Genomic DNA, 20,404 nt, shown 5'->3' on the forward strand with positions numbered 1-20,404 from the left:
AAGCGGCACATGGACATGGTACATCCGGCCTTGTTGAAGTTATTGCAGATGGAACGATCTCCTTAGTTCATGATTGGCCTGCCTTTTTTATCTGTACTTTTGTATATGGGGAAGAAGACGGTAGGGGCTGGTGATGCTTGTCTTGGAGGTGTGGGCTGCTGACGACAGGCGAGAGACAGGCGAAGTTCTTGTTTGGGCTTGGTGTGGCTTAGCATGAGCGGGAATGAAGCAGGGAGAAGCTGGATGAGGTGGGGCGCTACACAGGGAACATGGTAGGGCTGCACTGGCAAAGAAGATGCAGCAATGGATTTCATTGTCGATGGGCAGCGGCTTCAGAGACAAAGTGAATGTGGTACTGATAGAAAGCATTTCCTCTAAAACAGAGGGCCAGATTTAGGATGACTGCCCAGTCGTCCATTTTCTGTAGGCAGGTGGGAAATTGGGAACATAGTACGTCCCTGAAAAGAGAGAAAGCATAACCAAAGTCAGTGTTAGAAAGCTCTCTGGTGTGGGTGGGTTTCCTCCCTTTCGGGTAAGGGAGCTTCTTGGCCTTCAGAAAATATGTCGGCGGATGAGGAGGGACGGCATGACGAGAAGAGCGAGATCTATGTAATTACCATCTATGATCTGTTTACGTAGATTGGAGGGAACTGGAGAAGGATGGGAGATGAAGGTGTTAGGATGGCAAATGGGAGGATTATCTGTAGAGAAGGTGAAGTTGCTGGTTGCCTGCGGGGCTGGAAAGTGTTAAGAAGGAAGACCGAAGTAAAGAGAAGAAGGTAATTGCTGCTGCTGCAAAGGCTGTGGAGGAAAGCTTGGCACCGGCATCCTGGTTCCAGAGGCTCCAGCTGACATGGGCTGCTGGGACTGGTGAAGATGGGAGACGGAAGATTCTGGCATCCCGGTGCCAGAAGCCCCGACTAAAGCCGGCTGCTGTGGTTGTTGGAAGCGGACAGCGAGGGGCGCTGGCATCCCGGTGCCAGGTTCCCCTGCTGAGGCTGGCTGGAGTTGATACTGGAGCTGGATGGTGGGGGGTGCTGAAGTCCCAGTGTAGATTCTGCTGTATGATGAAGAGAGGTGTGGAGCCCCGGAATTCTAGTGATGGTTGCTTCGACTGAAGGTAATAGAATTGAATGTGGATGAGAGGTGGCTGCTAAAGTCGTGGTGATTTTTGGACTGGCTGATGAGTCTTGTTTTTTCTTTTGTTCTTGCTGACTTTTCTGTTGTCTTAGAGCTGGAGGATGTGGGTGAGCTGTCCCTTTAACGGGAGTGCTGATGTCACAGTGTGTAATTTGGGTGCGTGCGATGATGTCATCCGGAAGTGAGCTGGTGTTGACGAAACAGTAGCCATGAGGGGCTGACATGTGAGTGTTGAAGAGTTTAGCTTTAGTGTCGGTTGTATAGAAGAGGATTCCTTTGTTTCAGCGCTTTTTGAACGGACAGTCGGACATTTTTGATGAAGGCTGGTTGTCAAGGAGCCTCACTGGAGCATGGTGACGCTGCGACCAGCTGCGGGTTGTGAGGACGGAGAAGTCGGGGAGATGATGGGGGGTCTGGGTTGTCCTCGGAGGTGGAGAAATGCAGCGTTGGCGACAGACTGATCTTGAGTGTCCTCTTCCTCTTTTTGATGGGGGAGGTGGGCTGGGGGGGACGGATGATTCGGATGAATTGTAGTGGTCTTGGATGTGGAGGTGAAATGAACCAGTCGAGATAGGACCATGGAACAGACATAAAATTAACATGCTGGACTCACCCGCTTCGTGGTCGTCTTTTGGATATGCAGGGTCTTAGGCACGGAGGTGGTGGAGAACTTTCCAGCTTCTGGGTTTCTTTGGAAGTAAGTCCTGATTCCGTCCGAAAAGTTTGTCGCCAAATGGGGACAACAAGATAGAATCCATACTTGGATGAGGTGAGTGGCTGGATGGGATTAATTTGGTCGTATATACGAACTGAAATGTAGCTAGCATGCTCGAAGTGGTGTAGCTCGGTCTCGGTTCAAATGCAGAATATGAGAGCGAAAGAGGAGGAGATGGGTTAGGTAGGTATTTATGGAAGTGCCGGAAGTGGCATGGTAGCAGAGTTTGCTAAACTTGCGAAACTCTGCTAGATAGCTCCAATAAATGTTTACATACTATGGCTTGAGACATATTACACTAGCAAAAACAAAGGTGTAAATAACAAATAAATAATGAATTCTTTTTAGCTGCTTCAGTTTTAGGGTCCTGGTATTGTGCATACTGTCTCACTGTCATGGCTTACTGGGATACTTGAATAGAACAAAGCCATCCTTAATGTTATTAGTAACACCTGATCTTTTCCAAAATATCTACTGTAAAAAAAGGTCCATTGGTGAACCCATTCCCTCAACATACCCTAATTTAATTTTACATCAGTAAGTAAGTCTTGGTTGTGGATTCATAATAGCTACAGTGACTGCAGCTGTACAACAAAACAGAGTAAGTTTTGTAGATTTAGAATTTGTAGAGTTTTGAACATGTTGTGTAGTTGCTGTCTATGTAGAAAGTGGTATCTGTGCCTCTTCTTTGATAGATCTCCCCCTGTATGACTGCTCAAGTTTAATATAAAATAAAATACAACAACTCAAGAGCAACAAAACAGTGAGTATGGCATGACTATGTTGTTGTGTTGATGTGTTTTATTCGGGATTTTTTTGTTTGAACAGCGCACCACCAGCTATTATTTCAGTACCATCTATCATTTGAAAATGTATGGTAAATTTCATTGTAGCTGCCCAGGAAATACAGGGCACATGTAGTCTAATACAACAGTCCTGCAATAAATCCTACCTTCATAAAGGTTACAATGTTTTTATTAAAACTGTTTTAGAGAGGTGTTGATTCAACTATATGGTCATTTTGGAGGCTGTTTGTGGTGCTGTGGAATTGTATTGTGTTTTAATGAGAGGTATTTGTAATATTTATTCTATCCTCACTGATAATTGACCCAGAAATGCAAGATAAATTATTAGTAGCTTGTGTTTTAGAGTGGAATACTTCACTGTAGTGGCTCAGTGGCCTCCTGTACAAGTCTGTGGTAATACTAGTGTGATTGTGTCATTGTGAGTATTTTATGTATTAAGCTGGATGCTGTGAGACAGATGAGACAGATGTACCCATACTTTAGTTTTGAACATGTATCATGACTGAGACACAGCAATGTTGCAAAATCAAAATAAGCTATTTTTTCAGGGAAAGATTCAGGGAATCTCTTTCCAAAATACACTGATGTGTAATTTGAATAATCAATTTTGACTTACTAAATACCTAAAAGACCTCTCCTCTTGACAAAAGTGGATACTGACATTTATTCAATAACAGGTGGTCACATCAGAAAGCCTTTGCTTTCTGGTCAACAATATGTTAGAAAAGGTTTCTAAACTAACCACATCCACTGTCACATCCACCAGCACATCAGCAAGGTCAATGAGTGACAAAACTCATGGGGCTAAGTTTGGGCATAACCCTGGCATTTCAATATACCGCCGGTGACTCACTTTTAAACAGTGTACATCACCATGGTAACGCAGGCTGCACAGCTTACTCTGGAGCAGGTTAAGATCAGTCTATTGAATCCATGTATAAAGCTCAACCCCTCATGATTCATCTCTGTGGAAAAATGGCATCACTGCTGCATTCAGATGAGATGAATGAAAAAATACACTGAAACTGCAAGAACAAACTACAGTTCTACATAACTGATAGTATGTATGAAGGGCAACAGTGATTTATTATAGAAGAGATACATGTTTGTAACATTTCTAGGGAACTTGCCCGCTCTGTCTATAAAATATTGCTTCCAAGAAATTTCAGGTACCTTACAGAAAATTATTAGAATATCAATAATGAATGAATTTAAGTCTTGTGCTGACATTTTTTATATGAGTGACTGAAGCAATAGAATGTACCCACATTCCCATTACCTCAGCATGAGGCCAGCTTAGTGAACAGAAAATCTTTTCATATCTGCAATGTGGTGACACAGTACTGCATCGCTTTGAGTGGTTGGAAGACTAGAAAGGCGCTATACAAGTACAGTCCATTTACCATCAATGGTTTGAACACTGTGCCTTAATGGCCGGCACTGATAAGACTATTAACTTATACATTTACCCTGTCTGCAGTTTTCCTTCAATGCTCTACAGCCTCTAAGCAACAATGATACTTTTCATTGTTACAATGGTTGGTATGAATCTTTTTTATTTATTTTAATTGCTTGTTTATTTTTTGAGATATCACAAATCTTATTGATTTTTGTAAGAATTCAAAAACTACATTGTTTACATCCATGTTTGCTAGCAAGCACTCTTCTTCATGCTGCCTTTGCTAGCACGTTGCAACATATCTTTGCACATTATTGACAACCAACTGTCAATACTGCCCAACAAAACACAGTAACTACATAAATGGTCAAAATTGAGTTAAGACCAGAATCAGACTTTTTGATATCATACCTTACCATACAAATAATTGTACCATAGAAATGTGTAATTCTGGGGGGGAAAAGACCAGGACTAGAAAACAGAAGTAAAGACCAAACCGCATTTACACACATTCATAAACTGATGGCAGGTGCCAAAGAAGCTAATCATTCACACACACACACACACACACACACACAGAAGGCGCAGCCCTCTGGAGCAATTTGGGGTTCAGTATCTTGCCCAAGGACACTTCGACATGTGAACCGCTGACCTTCCGATTAGTGGACGACCCGCTCCACCACTAAGCCACAGCCCCTTGATCAAATATTAACGTAGCTTATAAATTCAAATGGACAAAAGGGATGATGAAAAAACAGAAACACATTTTGTTTGTAGATACTGTCTTTAGATTTAGAGTGCAGTAACTAGATGTTTTTTCTAAAGTTTTTTTGTAAGGGCTGTTACAATGATTAATAATCTGCTTAAAAAAGGCATAACATTAAGGTTTTACAACTCACATATCTGTTACACATTTTGGAGCCTTCAAATTTCAAACCCTTTTAGCGTTCAACTATCGGCAGGACTACACACCATGTCACCCGTGTTCATGCACTACTAGTGGCCCAAAACGCCACAAGGTATCTTTAAATTAGCTTATCTCGATCTGTACACACTGGATGTGATTGGATATTTGTTGCAAACTCCACCCCTTAAATTTGACAGGTTTCTGAGATATGTTAGCTTGGACTGCAATGATACGCTGACTAGTTAAAATTCATTATCTTGACGCTCTCAGATATTCTTTAAATGTCTACAACCTGATTTTTTCCTACTTTCGTGGTGTTGCAGCCTGTATCAAAACTGGCTCAAATAAGATTTTTTTTGGCTAAGTGTAAGAAACTACTGTATACTTCTTGGTATCACCTTGAGATGTCACTATAACTTGCATGGAGGTATGCACATTGTATATCTATCCACAAGAGACAGAGACGAGAGGGAAAGGGAGAACGACTGGAGGAAAATAACAGAGAGAACTGGAGATCCTAGTCAATTCTGAGATCAGCCAGAGGCTGAGCTGCACAAAAAACTCAGAAACACAACGGTTGGTGCGTCCGTTGCCAGCTAGTTTACAGCTAACGTCTGTACATTTGGCACAATACTTTGGCTGCTTGGAGTGAATAAACAGAAACGGTCCAGCGGTCAAATTCGCTCGAATTACGTGAGGCAGAAATTTGCTTTGTTTCCTGGCTAACCCTAACCCTAACACTGTTACAATTTAGAGATGTAATTTTAAGGAAGCTTAAATCCAGAAAAGAGACTGGAATGATTTCATTAGTGTGTGGAGTTTGCATAAGAACTGTAGACTCCAGCTTTAGGAACAAGTCAGACTCTTCCTCTTCCTAGATGTCTGACCAAAGTGAGCAATCAAACAAGAAGAGCATTGCTCTGTGACCCCTCTGACACAATTCCAGAGTATCTTGGAGATCTTGCCGCAAAGACAAGAGTCTGTTGAGCTCTTGAGCATCCCTGCGTTTTCAGTTTAGAACAATTCTAGAGGTGAACCTGCTTCACCTGCTCAGTGTGAAAATGTATTGTCTAACAGCACTAAAGTCTCTAAGACCAGTGTACAAAACATTCAGCTAGCAGCTTCTCATTTTTAGCCAGCGCTGACCATCACTTTCGCAGGTGTAAATGACAAATGTCGCTGGCGGCTGGTCACATCAGCTGTCGCTAATTAACGTTTATTCCATGAGTAACTTGATAATAGGACGAGATTAAACTTGTCTGTTTGGTTAAAGTGCTCTCTGCAAGCCAGTGTATGTACTCTACAGTGTGTGTAGATTTAGTAGTCTACAGCTGTTATTTCAATAAATATATAGTATCTCACAGAAGTGAGTACACCCCTCACATTTTTGTAAATATTTTATTATATCTTTTCATGTGACAACACTTGAGAAATGACACTTTGCTACAATGTAAAGTAGTGAGTGTACAGCTTGTATAACAGTGTGAATTTGCAGTCCCTTCAAAATAACTCAACACACAGCCATTAATGTCTAAACCGCTGGCCACAAGAGTGAGTACACCCCTAAGTGAAAATGTCCAAATTGGGCCCAATTAGCCATTTTCTCTCCCCGGTGTCATGTGACTCGTTATTGTTACAAGGTCTCAGGTGTGAATGGGGAGCAGGTGTGTTAAATTTGGTGTTATCGCTCTCACTCTCTCATACTGGTCACTGGAAGTTCAACATGGCACCTCATAGCAAAGAACTCTCTGAGGGTCTGACAAAAAAGAATTGTTGCTCTACATAAAGATGGCGTATGCTATAAGAAGATTGCCAAGACCCTGAAACTGAGCTGCAGCACGGTGGCCAAGACCATACAGCGGTTTAACAGGACAGGTTCCACTCAGAACAGGCCTCGCCATGGTCGACCAAAGAAGTTGAGTGCACGTGCTCAGCGCCATATCCCGAGGTTGTGTCTGGGAAACAGTCGTATGAGTGCTGCCAGCATTGCTGCAGAGGTTAAAGGGGTGGGGGGTCAGCCTGTCAGTGCTCAGAACACACGTTGCACACTGCATCAAACTGGTCTGCATGGCTGTCGTCCCAGAAGGAAGCCTCTTCTAAAGATGATGCACAAGAAAGCCCGCAAACAGTTTGCTGAAGACAAGCAGACTAAGGACATGGATTACTGGAACCATGTCCTGTGGTCTGATGAGACCAAGATAAACTTATTTGGTTCAGATGTTATCAAGCGTGTGTGGCGGCAACCAGGTGGGGAGTACAAAGACGTGTGTCTTGCCTACATTCAAGCATGGTGGTGGGAATGTTATGGTCTGGGGCTGCATGAGTGCTGCCGGCACTGGGGAGCTGCAGTTCATTGAGGAACCATGAATGCCAACTGTGACATATTGAAGCAGAGCCGCAGGGCAGTATTCCAACATGATAACGATTCCCAATGTTTAAGGACTTGGATCGAGATCAAAAAAGCTTGATTGGGACATCCCTACTTGTTGTTATAGTCAAAGTAGATATGTTTTCCATTAACTGACGTTTCCATGGCAAAAAGTGAATTCCAGCCAGCAGTAGCGTTCATGGATTTTGGTAATCAGCAAATTATGCAACTCCTTCTCTCACTCTGATTAGCACAATAATTCCATTTAGCTGTTTACATGCCTATCCCATGGTAGATCTCAAACTGCCTGGTCTGCCATTTGGGAGCTGTGGATCTGTCAATCATCAAAGCCTCCCAGCTGCTCAACTTCTTCGTTTGAAGAGCTTATCCTCAGATAAAGCAATCTGACAGATTGAAATATTTATAAAGCACATCAAACACCTTATCACGTACTCCCTGCACTTTCACCTTTTATGTGCTACTGTGCAGTACGTGTGTTGGCTGGCTTAGTCATGCAAAGGCAGAGCACGTAATTACCATCACAGAATACATCATACAAAATTTTTACATCATGTCATTTTTTCCCCTCACGCTATAAAACTCATAGCTACTGCCTTTCTCTTTTAGATATACAATCAAGGCTGCACCATTAAATGAAACCTGAAGATAACCATTAAATTCAGTTAAATTCTTAAATTCTTTTTCTAAATAAAAAAAGTGAGAATCAAGGTAAGAGTTGTGATCCCTCATTAATTTCACCTATTACACCCATTTCAGAAGGACATTTCTTTTTTTCAAGCTGGCGTGATGATGGAGAAGAAGCAGGTTAAAAATGTTTTTTTTTTTTTTTTTTTAAAGACCATGACAATGTAATCACAACAACCTCAGTTCAGGTGTGGTCAGGAACCATTGTTGCATCTCTTTCCCCCTCATATCCTGTCAGCGCTTTTTTTTAGTCTAATAAAGATATAAAATGCCAAAAATGCCCAAATGAAAACAACTGAGACATGCCGAGGAGGATGCAATCCAGTAAGAAGTTTAACTGTATACTCAGCATGCTGTTTAGAAAAATATTTTGTCCTCTAAAGCTCTTTGGAAAGCGGCAGTAAAGGAGGATGTTTGTCGCCCTCGGGAAACAGCTTCAACATTGCTCACAGTCACACCAGCAGGATGAATCTTTAAAGGTGTGTCAGGCCACTTTTGCTGCTGGCAAACAACATGAGCTCTATAATTCAACAGGGGAACTGGGAAGCATTTCCTCTGTATGTGGGAAGAGATAGGAGAAAGACAGAGAGGAAACATCAGAATCAGAATCAGCTTTATTGGCCAGGTATGTGTTCACATACAAGGAACTTGACAAAAATAGACATAAATACAGCTACAAACAAGGACAACAAGCTCAACAAGTTACACACATTTAGTTACTATGTGCAAATATATATATATATATTTTTTTTAAAGTATAAAAAAACAACAGTGACATTTGTAAAGAGTAAGACAATTAGTGCAATAGTGCAGAGTACAAATGGCAGTGTTGTGCAAGTTCACACTTCACAAGAGTTAGGTCAAAGTTCAGTTCACACAGATTAAAACGAACTTGTTCACGTTCATAGTTCACAATTTTGAATTTTGAACTAAGTTCACAGTACCAAAAATTGAACTTCATGTTAATTTCTATAGTTTATTTACTTTATAAAATGCTGCGAGTTTAACTTGGGTGGAGGAACTTTGCGGTTGTTGGCTCATCTTACCCTTTGTTAATAATTTCTTGTGATCATCAGTCACTCGCAGATATTTTCAAGACTGGTCTGACGATTCAGCTCACTGTGTCCCATCAGATTCTGTGACCCGAAACACCGGCATGCCGGGTGCCGTAAAACACAGTGCGTGAGCGTCGTTAACTCTCGTGGGACTTAACAACGCTCATGTTCATGTTTATTAGTTGCAAACAGATACATTCAGTTCACCAAAAACATGAGTGTGTTCAATGAACGGCGCTCTTTTAGCGTGTTCATGCACAACACTGGCAAATGGTGCTGAAATAAATGTGATTACTGTAAAAGGTTGCTTTATATACATGAGGTAGGTGAATATGACAGTATATATAGTATGCACAGTGTGCGTAGATTTAAAAGTTGATAATATTTACATAAACAATGAGATACATTTACAGGTACAGTGGATGTTTGTGTCACAGGGTTATTGCACAGGGATTATTCCTGACACTACGGTGTTAAGTGTTCATCATAGTGATGGCCTGTGGGTAGAAACTGTTGTTGTGTCTGGTTGTTTTGGCGTACAGTGCTCTGTAGCACCTACCAGAGAGGAGAATTTGGAACAGGTTGTGACCAGGGTGTGATGGATCTGCAGTGATGTTTCCTGCCCGTTTCCTGACTTTTGACGTGTATAAGTACTGAATGGAGGGCAGGTCGGCATCGATGATCTTTTCTGCAGTCTTGACTGTTTGTTGTAGTCTGTTCTTGTCCTGTTTGGTGGCTGATCTAAACCAGACAGTAATGGCTGTGCAGAGAACAGACTGGATAATTACTGCAAGAAGCACATCCTCTGCTGGGTCTTTTTTATGATGGTGTTGATGTTGGACACCCACTTTAGGTTCTGGGAGATCCCAGAAACCTGACACCGTGTTGATCGATGTGGTGATGGGGAGCAGTGTTGGGGGGCTTCTCCTGTCTCCACAGTTTCGAGAGTGTTCAGCTCCAGGTTGTTCTGACCGCACCAGAGGGCCAGCTTATGGCGTTTAATTAGTCTCAAAGCCCGTGCACATAAAAAACAGGCACATGCACGTGATACAAGCGCACAGAACAATAGCCACGAACAGAAAAGCATCCTCGTGAGGGAGCATTTCTGTTCCGCATGCACAAACGTGCTCCTGCGAGCGCAGGGCTGTGACGAGCGCTCGCTCGACCCCCCTACACGCCTCCAACTGCTCAACACTTGCTTGTCAAGTTGACTTTTGAGACTTTGGAGGCAGGGATAGACAGTGGCTGATGTCTCCCCTCCTTTGATTGGTCACTTTGAATGCTGACCACGACCTTTGATTGGCTGTTTGGTTTGATCACTGACACAGTCAAAGACAGGCAGTTGCTAGCACTGACCTTAACTTATGCATTGGGTCTACATTTTTTCATAGCAATTGTAAACTACATTGATCATATGCCACTGCTGTCGACACAAATAGCCTATGTTACAGTTTGGTTATGCACGATTTAGGCAAGGTGTTAAAGGAATTGTAGATGTGGCTGTTTCTCACTTTACCTCTTTTTTCTCTGACATCTTCTCGATGATTCTGCCGCCAAAAAAGACGGTGGGTGTTGAAAGTGACCAATCAAAGGAGGGGAGACATCAGCCACTGTCTATTTCATCCCCGCCTCCAAAGTCTCAAGGCGCGTAGGAAGGGTTGAGCTCGCGCTCGTCACAGCCCCATGCTCGCGGGACCACATTTGTGCATGTGGATCAGAAATGCTCCCTCGCGAGGATGCTTTTCCACTCGCGGATACTGTTCTGTGCACTCGTATCACATGCATGCACCTGTTTTTTATGTGTGTGGGTTTTGAGACTAATTAAATGCCATACCAGCTGTTCAACCTCCCGTCTGTATTCAGACTCATCACCGTCCTGGATGACGTTGATGACCATTGTATCATCTGCAAACTTCAGGACTTTGACAGATGGGTCTCCTGAGGTGCTGTCGTTGGTGTAGAGGGGAAAGAGCAGTGGGGAGAGCACACACCCCCGGGGGGCGCCAGTGCTGATTGTCCGTGTGCTGGATGCGATGTCCCCAGCCTCACCTGCTGCCTCCAGTCTGTCAGAAAGTTTGTGATCTACTGACAAGTGGGGGCTGGCACAGTGAGCTGGGTGAGTTTGGTGTGAAGGATGTCTGAATCCCACAAACAGGATCCTTGCGTATGTCCCTGGGGAGTCGAGGTGTTGGAGGATGTGGTGCAGTCCCATGTTGACTGCATCATCCACTGACCTGTTTGCCCAGTAGGCAAACTGCAGGAAGTCCAGCAGGGGTCCTGTGATGTCCTTCAGGTGGGTCAACACCAGTCTTTCAAAGGAGTTTATGACTACAGATGTCAGGGCGACTGGCCTGTAATCATTTAATCCTGTGATGGAGGGTTTTTGGGGGACCGGGATGATTGTGGAGTATTTGAAGCAGGTGGGGACTTTGAACAGCTCCAGTGATCTGTTGAAGATATGTGTGAAGATGGGGGCCAGCTGATCAGTAATGACTTTCAGGCAGGAAGGTGACGCACTGTCTGGTCCTGGTGCCTTCCGGATCTTCTGTCTCTGAAAGAGCTGACATACATCCTTTTCCAGAGTACAGATGGGGGGTCAGTCGGGAGGGGTGAGGGGGTGGCAGGGGGTATAGGTGGTTGTTTAATGTCAGAGCGGGTGAGGGGTGTGAATGTGGGCATGTCAAACCTACAGTAAAACGCATTCAGGTCGTCAGCCAGTTGGCATGACAACATGACAATCAATGAGCAAGGAAATAAAGGAAAACAGCAGCAAGAGACAAACAAAAAAATGTAGAGCAGACTCTCTGACTCGCTGTGCTAATTGCTGTGATGGATTGGTCTGATTCCCCTGAGCACGGAGCTCCTGCTCCTGCAATAACACAACAAGATGAATTTGCCAATTTGCACGTTAGGCAGTTATGAAAGAACTTTGCCAACATCTGCAACTGTTAATACAGTTGTTGTCATTGTGTTGGGAAGGCAGCAGCAGCCCACTCAGAGCTAATATTGTAATATGGCAGAATTGATTTCTCAGAGGAAATCATTCTGAGAGCTCCTTGGGTCAATTTTGCATTTGATTAGTGGAGGTCCATAGACGAGGTATTAGGCAGTGATCATTTTTTCTAATTTGATTAATTCATCAGCTGTATTACTGTATGGCAATGCTTACTTACTTGCCTCTGGCACATGGGGAGTTGCCAGAAGGCTGCCCACGTGAAGTGAGTCAAGCCTGAGCAAAAATACACACACAAGTACTCACACAGGGTGAACAAACCGACACACACACTCCTACTCGCTGCAGAAACCAGGGCCAGCACCCTTGCATTAATCAATACTATTCTGAACAAGGCTCAACTCCTAATGGTTCAACTTGCAGCCACACGCATGCGCGCACACACACCACATTTCTCACAGGGAAGCCCTGATTAAGTCATACAGTAGCAGCCTCCTTTCCTAAAATGTGTTACGTTGGAGCTGAGCTGAGCGGAGCAGAGAGGAGAGGAACTTTAATAACGGAAGAGGGCAGTCTCTGGGGAAAGACCCCCGGAGAGCTTCCCCTCTTTTTCCCTTAACTGAAAAATGACAGTGATGGAGAGGGGATGGGGGGACTAAACAAGTGTCTGAATCAATAGAAGCGGTGGGGTCATCACAATTAAAATCAGGGAGGGAGACGTAATGACGGGTATGATGGCTTGTTTCAAGTGTTGCTGGGAGGGGAAAATTAGCAAATGAAAGCCCTTTTCTCTCCCTCTCTGCCTTGCTGACTGTCTCTCTCCCTCATCTTTCGAGCACTTGATCAGCAGGCCTCTAATTTCAGGCGACAATCAGTGAGTGCCATTCACTGCGCTGCATCCTCCCAACACAGAGCTCATGTTGGGATACTTTGAGCCACAGAGTAGAGCACAGCCAGGCTTTTGCTCTACTCTGTGGCTAGCAAGCTGTGGAAATACACACACACACACACACACACACACACACACACACACACACACACACACACACACATCTGTGCAAGCTATTACATGATCACACAGAAAACAAGTCGATACGTTGATTAGCCAATTGACATAAATGTAATAAAAAACAATATTGATAATCAGAATCAGAAATACTTTATTGATCCCCGAGGGGAAACTTTTTTAATCAAATAGGTTAAATTTTATTACAACTTCTTCTATTATTTTTAGTCCACCCTAGTGCCAGCATGAGGTCGACATTTTTGGTTTTTAGAAGGAATGTCCCAGTCAAGTTTTTGGACCTGATCGCTATCTGAGTCCATTAATATTGGGTATCTGCCGATACAGAGTCCAATCTTATACTTATATTTACCTAAATGTTGATTAAATATGCAAGTTATCTGGCACATTGAAATAACATGTGTACTGAATTTGGGACACCTTATTTTTCACAAGCTTGATACATGATATGAATGAAAGTTTAATTAAAGAATGGGACTACTGAAATTGACACGCGATCAGCTGATCGTTTTAAAAGAGAAGCGGTATCACTCTGTTGGTATTGTGGGAACTACACTCGCAGTTGTACGGCGGTGATCACAAATTATCTTTGGCTGAGCACAGACACCAGCGTGCAGAGAGCACTTTAATCTGACAACACACAAGTTTAATGTCGTCCTGTTTAATGACGTTTGTCATTTTAACAAGTGAAAGCGATGGTCGGTGCAGGCTAAAAATGAGAGGCCATTCGTTAGCATCAGAGCTTAGTGAGTCAGTTTACTTTGCCAACCTCTGTGTCAGAACTCAGACTCATTAGCATCAGTGCGCCCAAATACAACAATCACACACTCATTCACAGCAGCTTTGCAACACTAACAGGCTGATGGACAATGGACTCTTGACTTTTCATCTAGTGCCATCATCTGGTCAAAATTTCAGTTTGTCCAATACTTTGTTTTATTTCCAAATACCTGCAGAACTAGTCACATTCCCATCAGCCTCAGCTGTACTTTGTGTTTTGCTAACACGCTGGACTAAGATGGTGAACATGGTACCTGTTAAACATTAGCAAATTAGCATAGGCACTGTGAAAATGTTAGCATGCTGATGTTAGCATATAGCTCAAAGTACTGCTGTTCCTATACAGCCTCACAGAGCCTTCTGTAGACTCTTAGTGTTGTTGTACCTTCATCATTCCTATCAGTAATAACATCATTGTGCTTGCAATGGTAATTGCTGAGGTCAGGGAATTTCGTAACATTACTAAAACAAAACCCAATGGGGTAAGAAACACAAATAGTGCGATGATCAGACTGGTTCCACCTTCCTAGTTTCCTACTTCTCCCTGTTTTATATCATTTTAAATCCCTATCTAAAAAAAAAAATCAGTGTTTCTCCGATGCCGGACACAGGATGCTGCGAGCCGAGCGGCAGCTAACGTTTGCTCAACTTGTTTCTCTGATAATTTAAGATCCAGACATCTGAAGACTAAAATCCTTCATCCGGTTAAAATATATAGTTAAAAACGACCAAGATCTAAAAAGCGTTTCGTAAAAATGCGGCTTAAAACTGGATAAAGTGTCAATTTATGACTTATGGCAGACAACCACGATGCTGACACATGAACAAAGGGGATATGATGCCATTGAGACCAGGCGACCAAACGAAATGCTTTGACTAAAATTACGGATTTCTCTAGGTTTGAAAATTGTTGGAAACACTGGGGATAATGTAAGTATACAACTCAACAAATTATATAACATAGGTCAAGTCGTTTCTAGACATTTTAATGTGGAAAAGTTACATATTATATCTTTAATGTTTAATACCAACGTTTTTACATTTCCTTATCTAAGCATGGCTACAGTGCGGTTAAAAGAGCACTCCTATAACATTGTCAGACTTTATTAAAAAATAAAGATCAGAATCGATGCGGCAGAACCAGAGATATCGTCTTTTGTATTGCTCGCATTCTTCTTCCTTGTCAAAACCTGGTGCCTACGTTACCCACAATGCAACTCGACCACCAGTTTGGTTAGGAGATTTGGGTGTGTTATGCTAGTAACGACTAATGTAGCCTTGAGCTGCTAGCCTCAAGCACAGATGAGGAGTGGACTACAGAGGTCTGGTAGGCGTACTTCCTTCTAACTCCACACTCCCAGATTTATTTTATTTTTAAACTATTAGTCTTCAGCCCCAGCTGACGCTGACTCCACACAGCTCCCTCTGGAGGATTTATAGAACTTTTTTCACATATGCAGTAGTACTCCACAAATGAAAACACACTTTGATGTGTAAAATAGGTGGACTTCCTCTTTAAGGTTAGAGAAACATCATGGTTATGGTTTAAAAAAATGAGAAGGAACTTTAAAGGTTCTGTAAATGAGATTCTGAACATTATTATAGCAGCAAACAACTGTTTGCTATATAAAAATAGTAGGGGAGTAATGGCGTTCTGTGTTGTTATTTGTTATTGCAGCTTCATGCACATGCACGATGTACATGCACACGAGTCCATCGTGTGAAACTGTTCGTCTGTGAGGAGAGCTATTTTTCTCTCATCTAATGCGGTAAATTAAGGATTTTTTTTGACTGAGCTTGTCAGTGGTAAAAACAAGCACTTTTAGTAGACGTACTTTGACGGGCGCATTTGTTTCACAGCTGCCGGTCGAGGCGTAGAGCCAGAATATTTTGATTGAATTAAGGGTTTATTTTGACCAGAGTTGGTGATTGTTGGAACAGTGGAATAAAGACGGTTTTGGTGAGTTTTATTTTGTTTCTGTCCAGTTTGAATGAAGTGTGTTTTACGATGATCTGCAAGGTAAAATAACTGTTTTTCTCAATGGAGTCTGGTGCGCCGTAGCGGCCATTTGTTTTGGTCTGAGATGCTGGTGCTCTAGCGTGACATTTAGTGGCAGTGAATGTAGCTTACAGCTCCTTTAATAGCATGTCTGTGACGGGACGCAAACTGCGGTAACGTCTGCGGACACGTTAAACCTCTACACCCTCACTCTCTGCCTCGCTACATAAAGGGCACGCTACTTCCTGCATTGGCACTGAATGAATGTAATTCCTCGGGATATTAGCCTGTTTCAAATAGAAGACCTTTAGACAGTTGGTTGGACAAAACAAGTAATTCAACCTTGGGCTCTGGGAAGTTGTTTTGATAATGAAGAAAAAAAAAACATTAGTTGCAGAGCTAAACATAACCTACAAAATGCACCTGCTCTCACCCTACAGCCCATGCGTACTGCTTCGACATTCTTCCATTCACACATCCACATTCTTCCCTCTCAAAAGTCAGATGACTTAACTCCCCACTTGGGTATGTTTTATGTATCTCATACCAGGGACAGGAGTAGAAATCACCAGAGTGGGCCAAGGCTTTCAGAAAATAGAGGTTTTTTAGCAAAAACCTTGCAGTCCTCAAGAGGGTGGCAAGGGCTAAAGCCACTGGGGTATATGCTTTAAATTTAGCATGAGAGGAGGAAAGATCAGCTACTGTATAATAAGCAGGATAAGAGAATAAGTTGAACTTTGACCCCGGCTCCCTTTATATATGGCAGCGGCGACCTTGGGAGGGTGAGAAAGGAGACTGATGACAGCCATTTTGCTAAATGAGTTCACAAGAGAAGCGCCCCTCCCTCTGAGGGGAGGCCAGTAGTCCTCAGCTCCAGGTAAAAAAGACAAATGTAAATGTGATCTGCAGCGAAGTCGCCTCTTTCCATCCTACCTCGTACCCATCAGGAGGTGAACATCAAATTTCCTTCCATCTATTACTAAAAATAACAACAGATATAGGTGATGGTGAGTCCATGCATGTGTAAGGATTGGTCCAATGAGAAACAGGCTAGATTGTACCATAAGACATGGTTTCATATGACGTGAAAGCTTTTCTTAATTTTAAGGTCACCTACAAATGTTTGATTTCAACCCTTTTAACAGGATTGAGTGACCTTAAACTTTACAAACAAGAAGCCACACAAAATGCCTTCAGCATCCTCACACACTACCCTTGAGTGCCTCAAACAGAAGTCGCTGGTTGATGATAAGATAAAAGGTCACCATGGAAACAGAGATTTTTTCTGAGATGTGGCCACCATGGGGAAAAACGCGAGGGAAACACAAGAGGAAAGGAATGGGAGAGATGAAGAGAGAGCTGGTGCGAGATGGAGAGGGAAAGCTAGGTGGAGGGAGTGAAAATGAAACCTGCAGGATCCTAAAAAAAAAATATGACGGAGAACGAGAGTGAAAACAGCTGAGGCAGCCAGAATGTCACCGCCTGCTGTAGCCTGTGCTCATGGGAAATCATCTGACCTCACAATCTGGGTTACCCCGCATCAGGAAGAGGAAACAGGGGGACCCGAGAGGGTAAAAAAGACATTTGTTTCCCACTTTCACTCATTTTTTTCCATCTCCCTCTCTCTGTTCTGGAGGGTGGGAGGGAGCAAAGGAGGGAGGGGGAGAACACTTGTCCTCTTTCTTTCATCCTGTCTCCGTCTTACCTGGAGGAGTGCAGTTCTTAGATCCTTCACTCTCTATTTCCTCTAGGCTGCTGTTGTCCATTTCCTGCAGTAGCCTCCTCCCTCCCCATCTCCCCTGGTCCTCGCTGCTGTGGCCGGAGACATCGGAACCTGGAAGATGTTTGTCACAGTGAAAAGTCTACGTTCAAAATAGATTCAAGGACGTTTCAGTGCAGCTACAACATCAAGATGGGACGTTATCATACATAAAACTTGAGTCTGAAACTGTGATATGATACCTGAGTTTCAGTACTGATACAAAAAAACATATTTTTCCACTTACTTTGGAATATGAGCATGCAGAAATAAAACAGCATAAAAATGACAAAATTTATATCTGAAATTGTCTGATCACATAATAAGCGAAGGTGCGATAACAATCTTACAAGTTCATCGCAAGGCACACTGCGCAATGACTCTACAAAAGTATTGGTCCCAATCTGTGTCACACTGTGCGATATCAATTTTAATTTTCGCAGATGAATGCCTGGTGAACCGCAGAGCTGTAAATAAGAAGAAAAAAAAACAAACAACTGCAAGTAGAGACATGTCATCGACAAGTCGCGCCATCCATCGGTGCCATTCTCTTTTGAAAAGGTTTGACCATGTGCTGGTACGTCTATGCATCGAAAAAGAGGAGGAGATTGTAAAGCCAGTCACTTTCAGGGTATAGAGGGTAACATGAAATGCTGATTTTGCTAATTGATTGACTGTTTGGGCTAAATATGTCTTTAGCAGGAGCATTACGCTAGCTTGCCACTTCTGCATCATTTCATGACGCATTCTGATTGGTTGGTTTGTAAACCAGGGTCATAGCAGCAGGCTCTGCATCGGCCGCCAGCAGAAGTGTGGGGCTGCAACAAATTTTCATTATTGATTAATCCGCTGATTAGTTTTTTGATAAATTGCTAAGGAAATTGTGAAAAATCTCCATCTCATCCATCAGTCTCTGCTTGATTGATTATCAAAATAGTTGCTAATTGATTTTCTGTCGACTGACTAATTGATTAATCAAGTAATCGTTGCTGTGACCACAATCTCACAGTGCACAGGGGCCTTAAAGAAGCATGAATCTGAGTACCATAAAGCAATAACCACACAGGCTTGATACCCAGCAAAGAGACTTTTTGTGTACAGCAGGGGGCTGTGCCAGCTAATTACGCTAATGAAAGCCAATGACTTATCAATCATATCTCTTTGGACAAGCTTAACAGGGAAAGACAAAGATTAGTACATACATTATATTTTAGATGATTATTTTCATTATCGCTTAATCTGCTTACCATTTTCTCAATTACCTGGGTTACAAAATGTCAAAGAATTGCGAAAAAATGGCCGTCAAAATTCCTCCAACCTTAAGAGTGACGTCTTTATATATCTTGTTTTGTCTGACCAACAAAACCAAAAGATTTTCAATCTACAATGATGTAAAACAGAGAAAAGCAGCTCACCTTGGAGGGTTATCACATTAACGTTAAAGTGATTCTTTATGTAATATGGTAGTGAACAGCTGGAGGAGTGCACCACAGATGTGTCAGTTCGGTATCTTCCCCTTCCCTCCCTCCCCCCAATTCATACATTGAAGGGGAATTTCATGATTTTCCAAAACAAAATCCTCTTGGGGGGTGGAGCAACAGTGCAGCGCACAAAGTGGGGGCTCCCCACTGTGGCTACATCTGCACATTCTTCAAGAAAGCAGCAACACCAATGAATTCATTTCATACTTCAGAGAGCCCAGCGGGAGCACTCTGCCCTTTCCACCCTGCCAACCACAAGTCTGGCCTAAGAGAGGGATTCAGATAGAATTAAAAAGCCCCGTTATTCAACAGTCCTCGGGGCATGGTTGAACTTCTCACCTGGCCTCACCTTCACTACACCACACACAGCAGATACAGCAGCAGGTTTGCGTGCCAGCGCTGTACCGTTCCTTCCCTCCTTCTATCTTTCGCTATCTTGCACACGGAGAGAAGAAGAGGGAGTGTGGGAATGATTAATGTGCCACTGTGAGGAGGCGTTGAGTGCTCCGCTTCCAGCTCCACAACATCAAGCTCAATTTAGCAGAACTTCATTAAGCGCATCATAAATAATCAACCTTAATTGATATTCCGGCAAGCTGATTAAGAGTTAACAAGAACACAATGGGGACAAGGGAAATGCATTAAACGCCCCAGTGTGTCTCTGGTTCACCTCTAATTTTGAGCACATGCAGAGAGCAGCACTGTTGCATTTCCATATAAGCAGGATACGCAGTGGGGAGGAAAGAAGAAGAAAAAATGAGTCCCACTGATGATGCACAAATCATGAGTGTATGAATATTCATGCAAGCCTTCTGTCCATGGAAAGTGATAAATGCATCTCACTTTGGCTGACGCTGACTCAGTAATTAAGTGGAGTGTTGGGGGCACAGTCAAAGACAGATAGAAAGAGAAAGAGAGGAACATGCAGACATCGAGTCAAGTGGTACAGATGTTTTCTGTTAGGAAGTACTGCAGTTTATTTATTATCAGGGCTTCATCTGATTGCATTCGGATGCTTTGGCAATACTAATCATTTAACAAAAATGCCCTGGGACACATTGCCCTGATTTCACAGCTCTGCAGCTAAAACACCTGAACATACAGGAGCCTCTGCATCCCTCAGCCCAGAACAATGTCCCATAGTTAAAGCTCAGATGAATTCCCATTATAGCCTGTGTACAGCACAGACACCTTGACCCTCTGACGCCCAGATGAGGATTTCTTTAGGCCAAACTGGAGGATCTAACTCTCTTGGTTTTGACATGTTTTAAAAGAATATCAAAATGCAGTGGTTTTGATAGACATCCTGTAAA

The 20,404-nt window shown here is 42.9% G+C and overlaps 1 protein-coding gene across 1 annotated transcript in view; it reads right to left on the reverse strand.

Annotated features, from left to right (window-relative positions):
* LOC122873706 (sodium/potassium/calcium exchanger 3-like) overlaps positions 1-20,404 on the reverse strand; it is a 64,096-nt gene that overhangs the window by 39,660 nt on the left and 4,032 nt on the right. The window contains exon 2 of the mRNA XM_044190781.1: positions 17,557-17,685. Within this exon, the coding sequence (XP_044046716.1) occupies positions 17,557-17,685 (129 nt within the window). The remainder of the gene's footprint in view (positions 1-17,556; positions 17,686-20,404) is intronic.

Source organism: Siniperca chuatsi, linkage group LG3 (genome assembly GCF_020085105.1).
Source record: "Siniperca chuatsi isolate FFG_IHB_CAS linkage group LG3, ASM2008510v1, whole genome shotgun sequence".
Lineage (NCBI taxonomy): Eukaryota > Metazoa > Chordata > Actinopteri > Centrarchiformes > Sinipercidae > Siniperca > Siniperca chuatsi.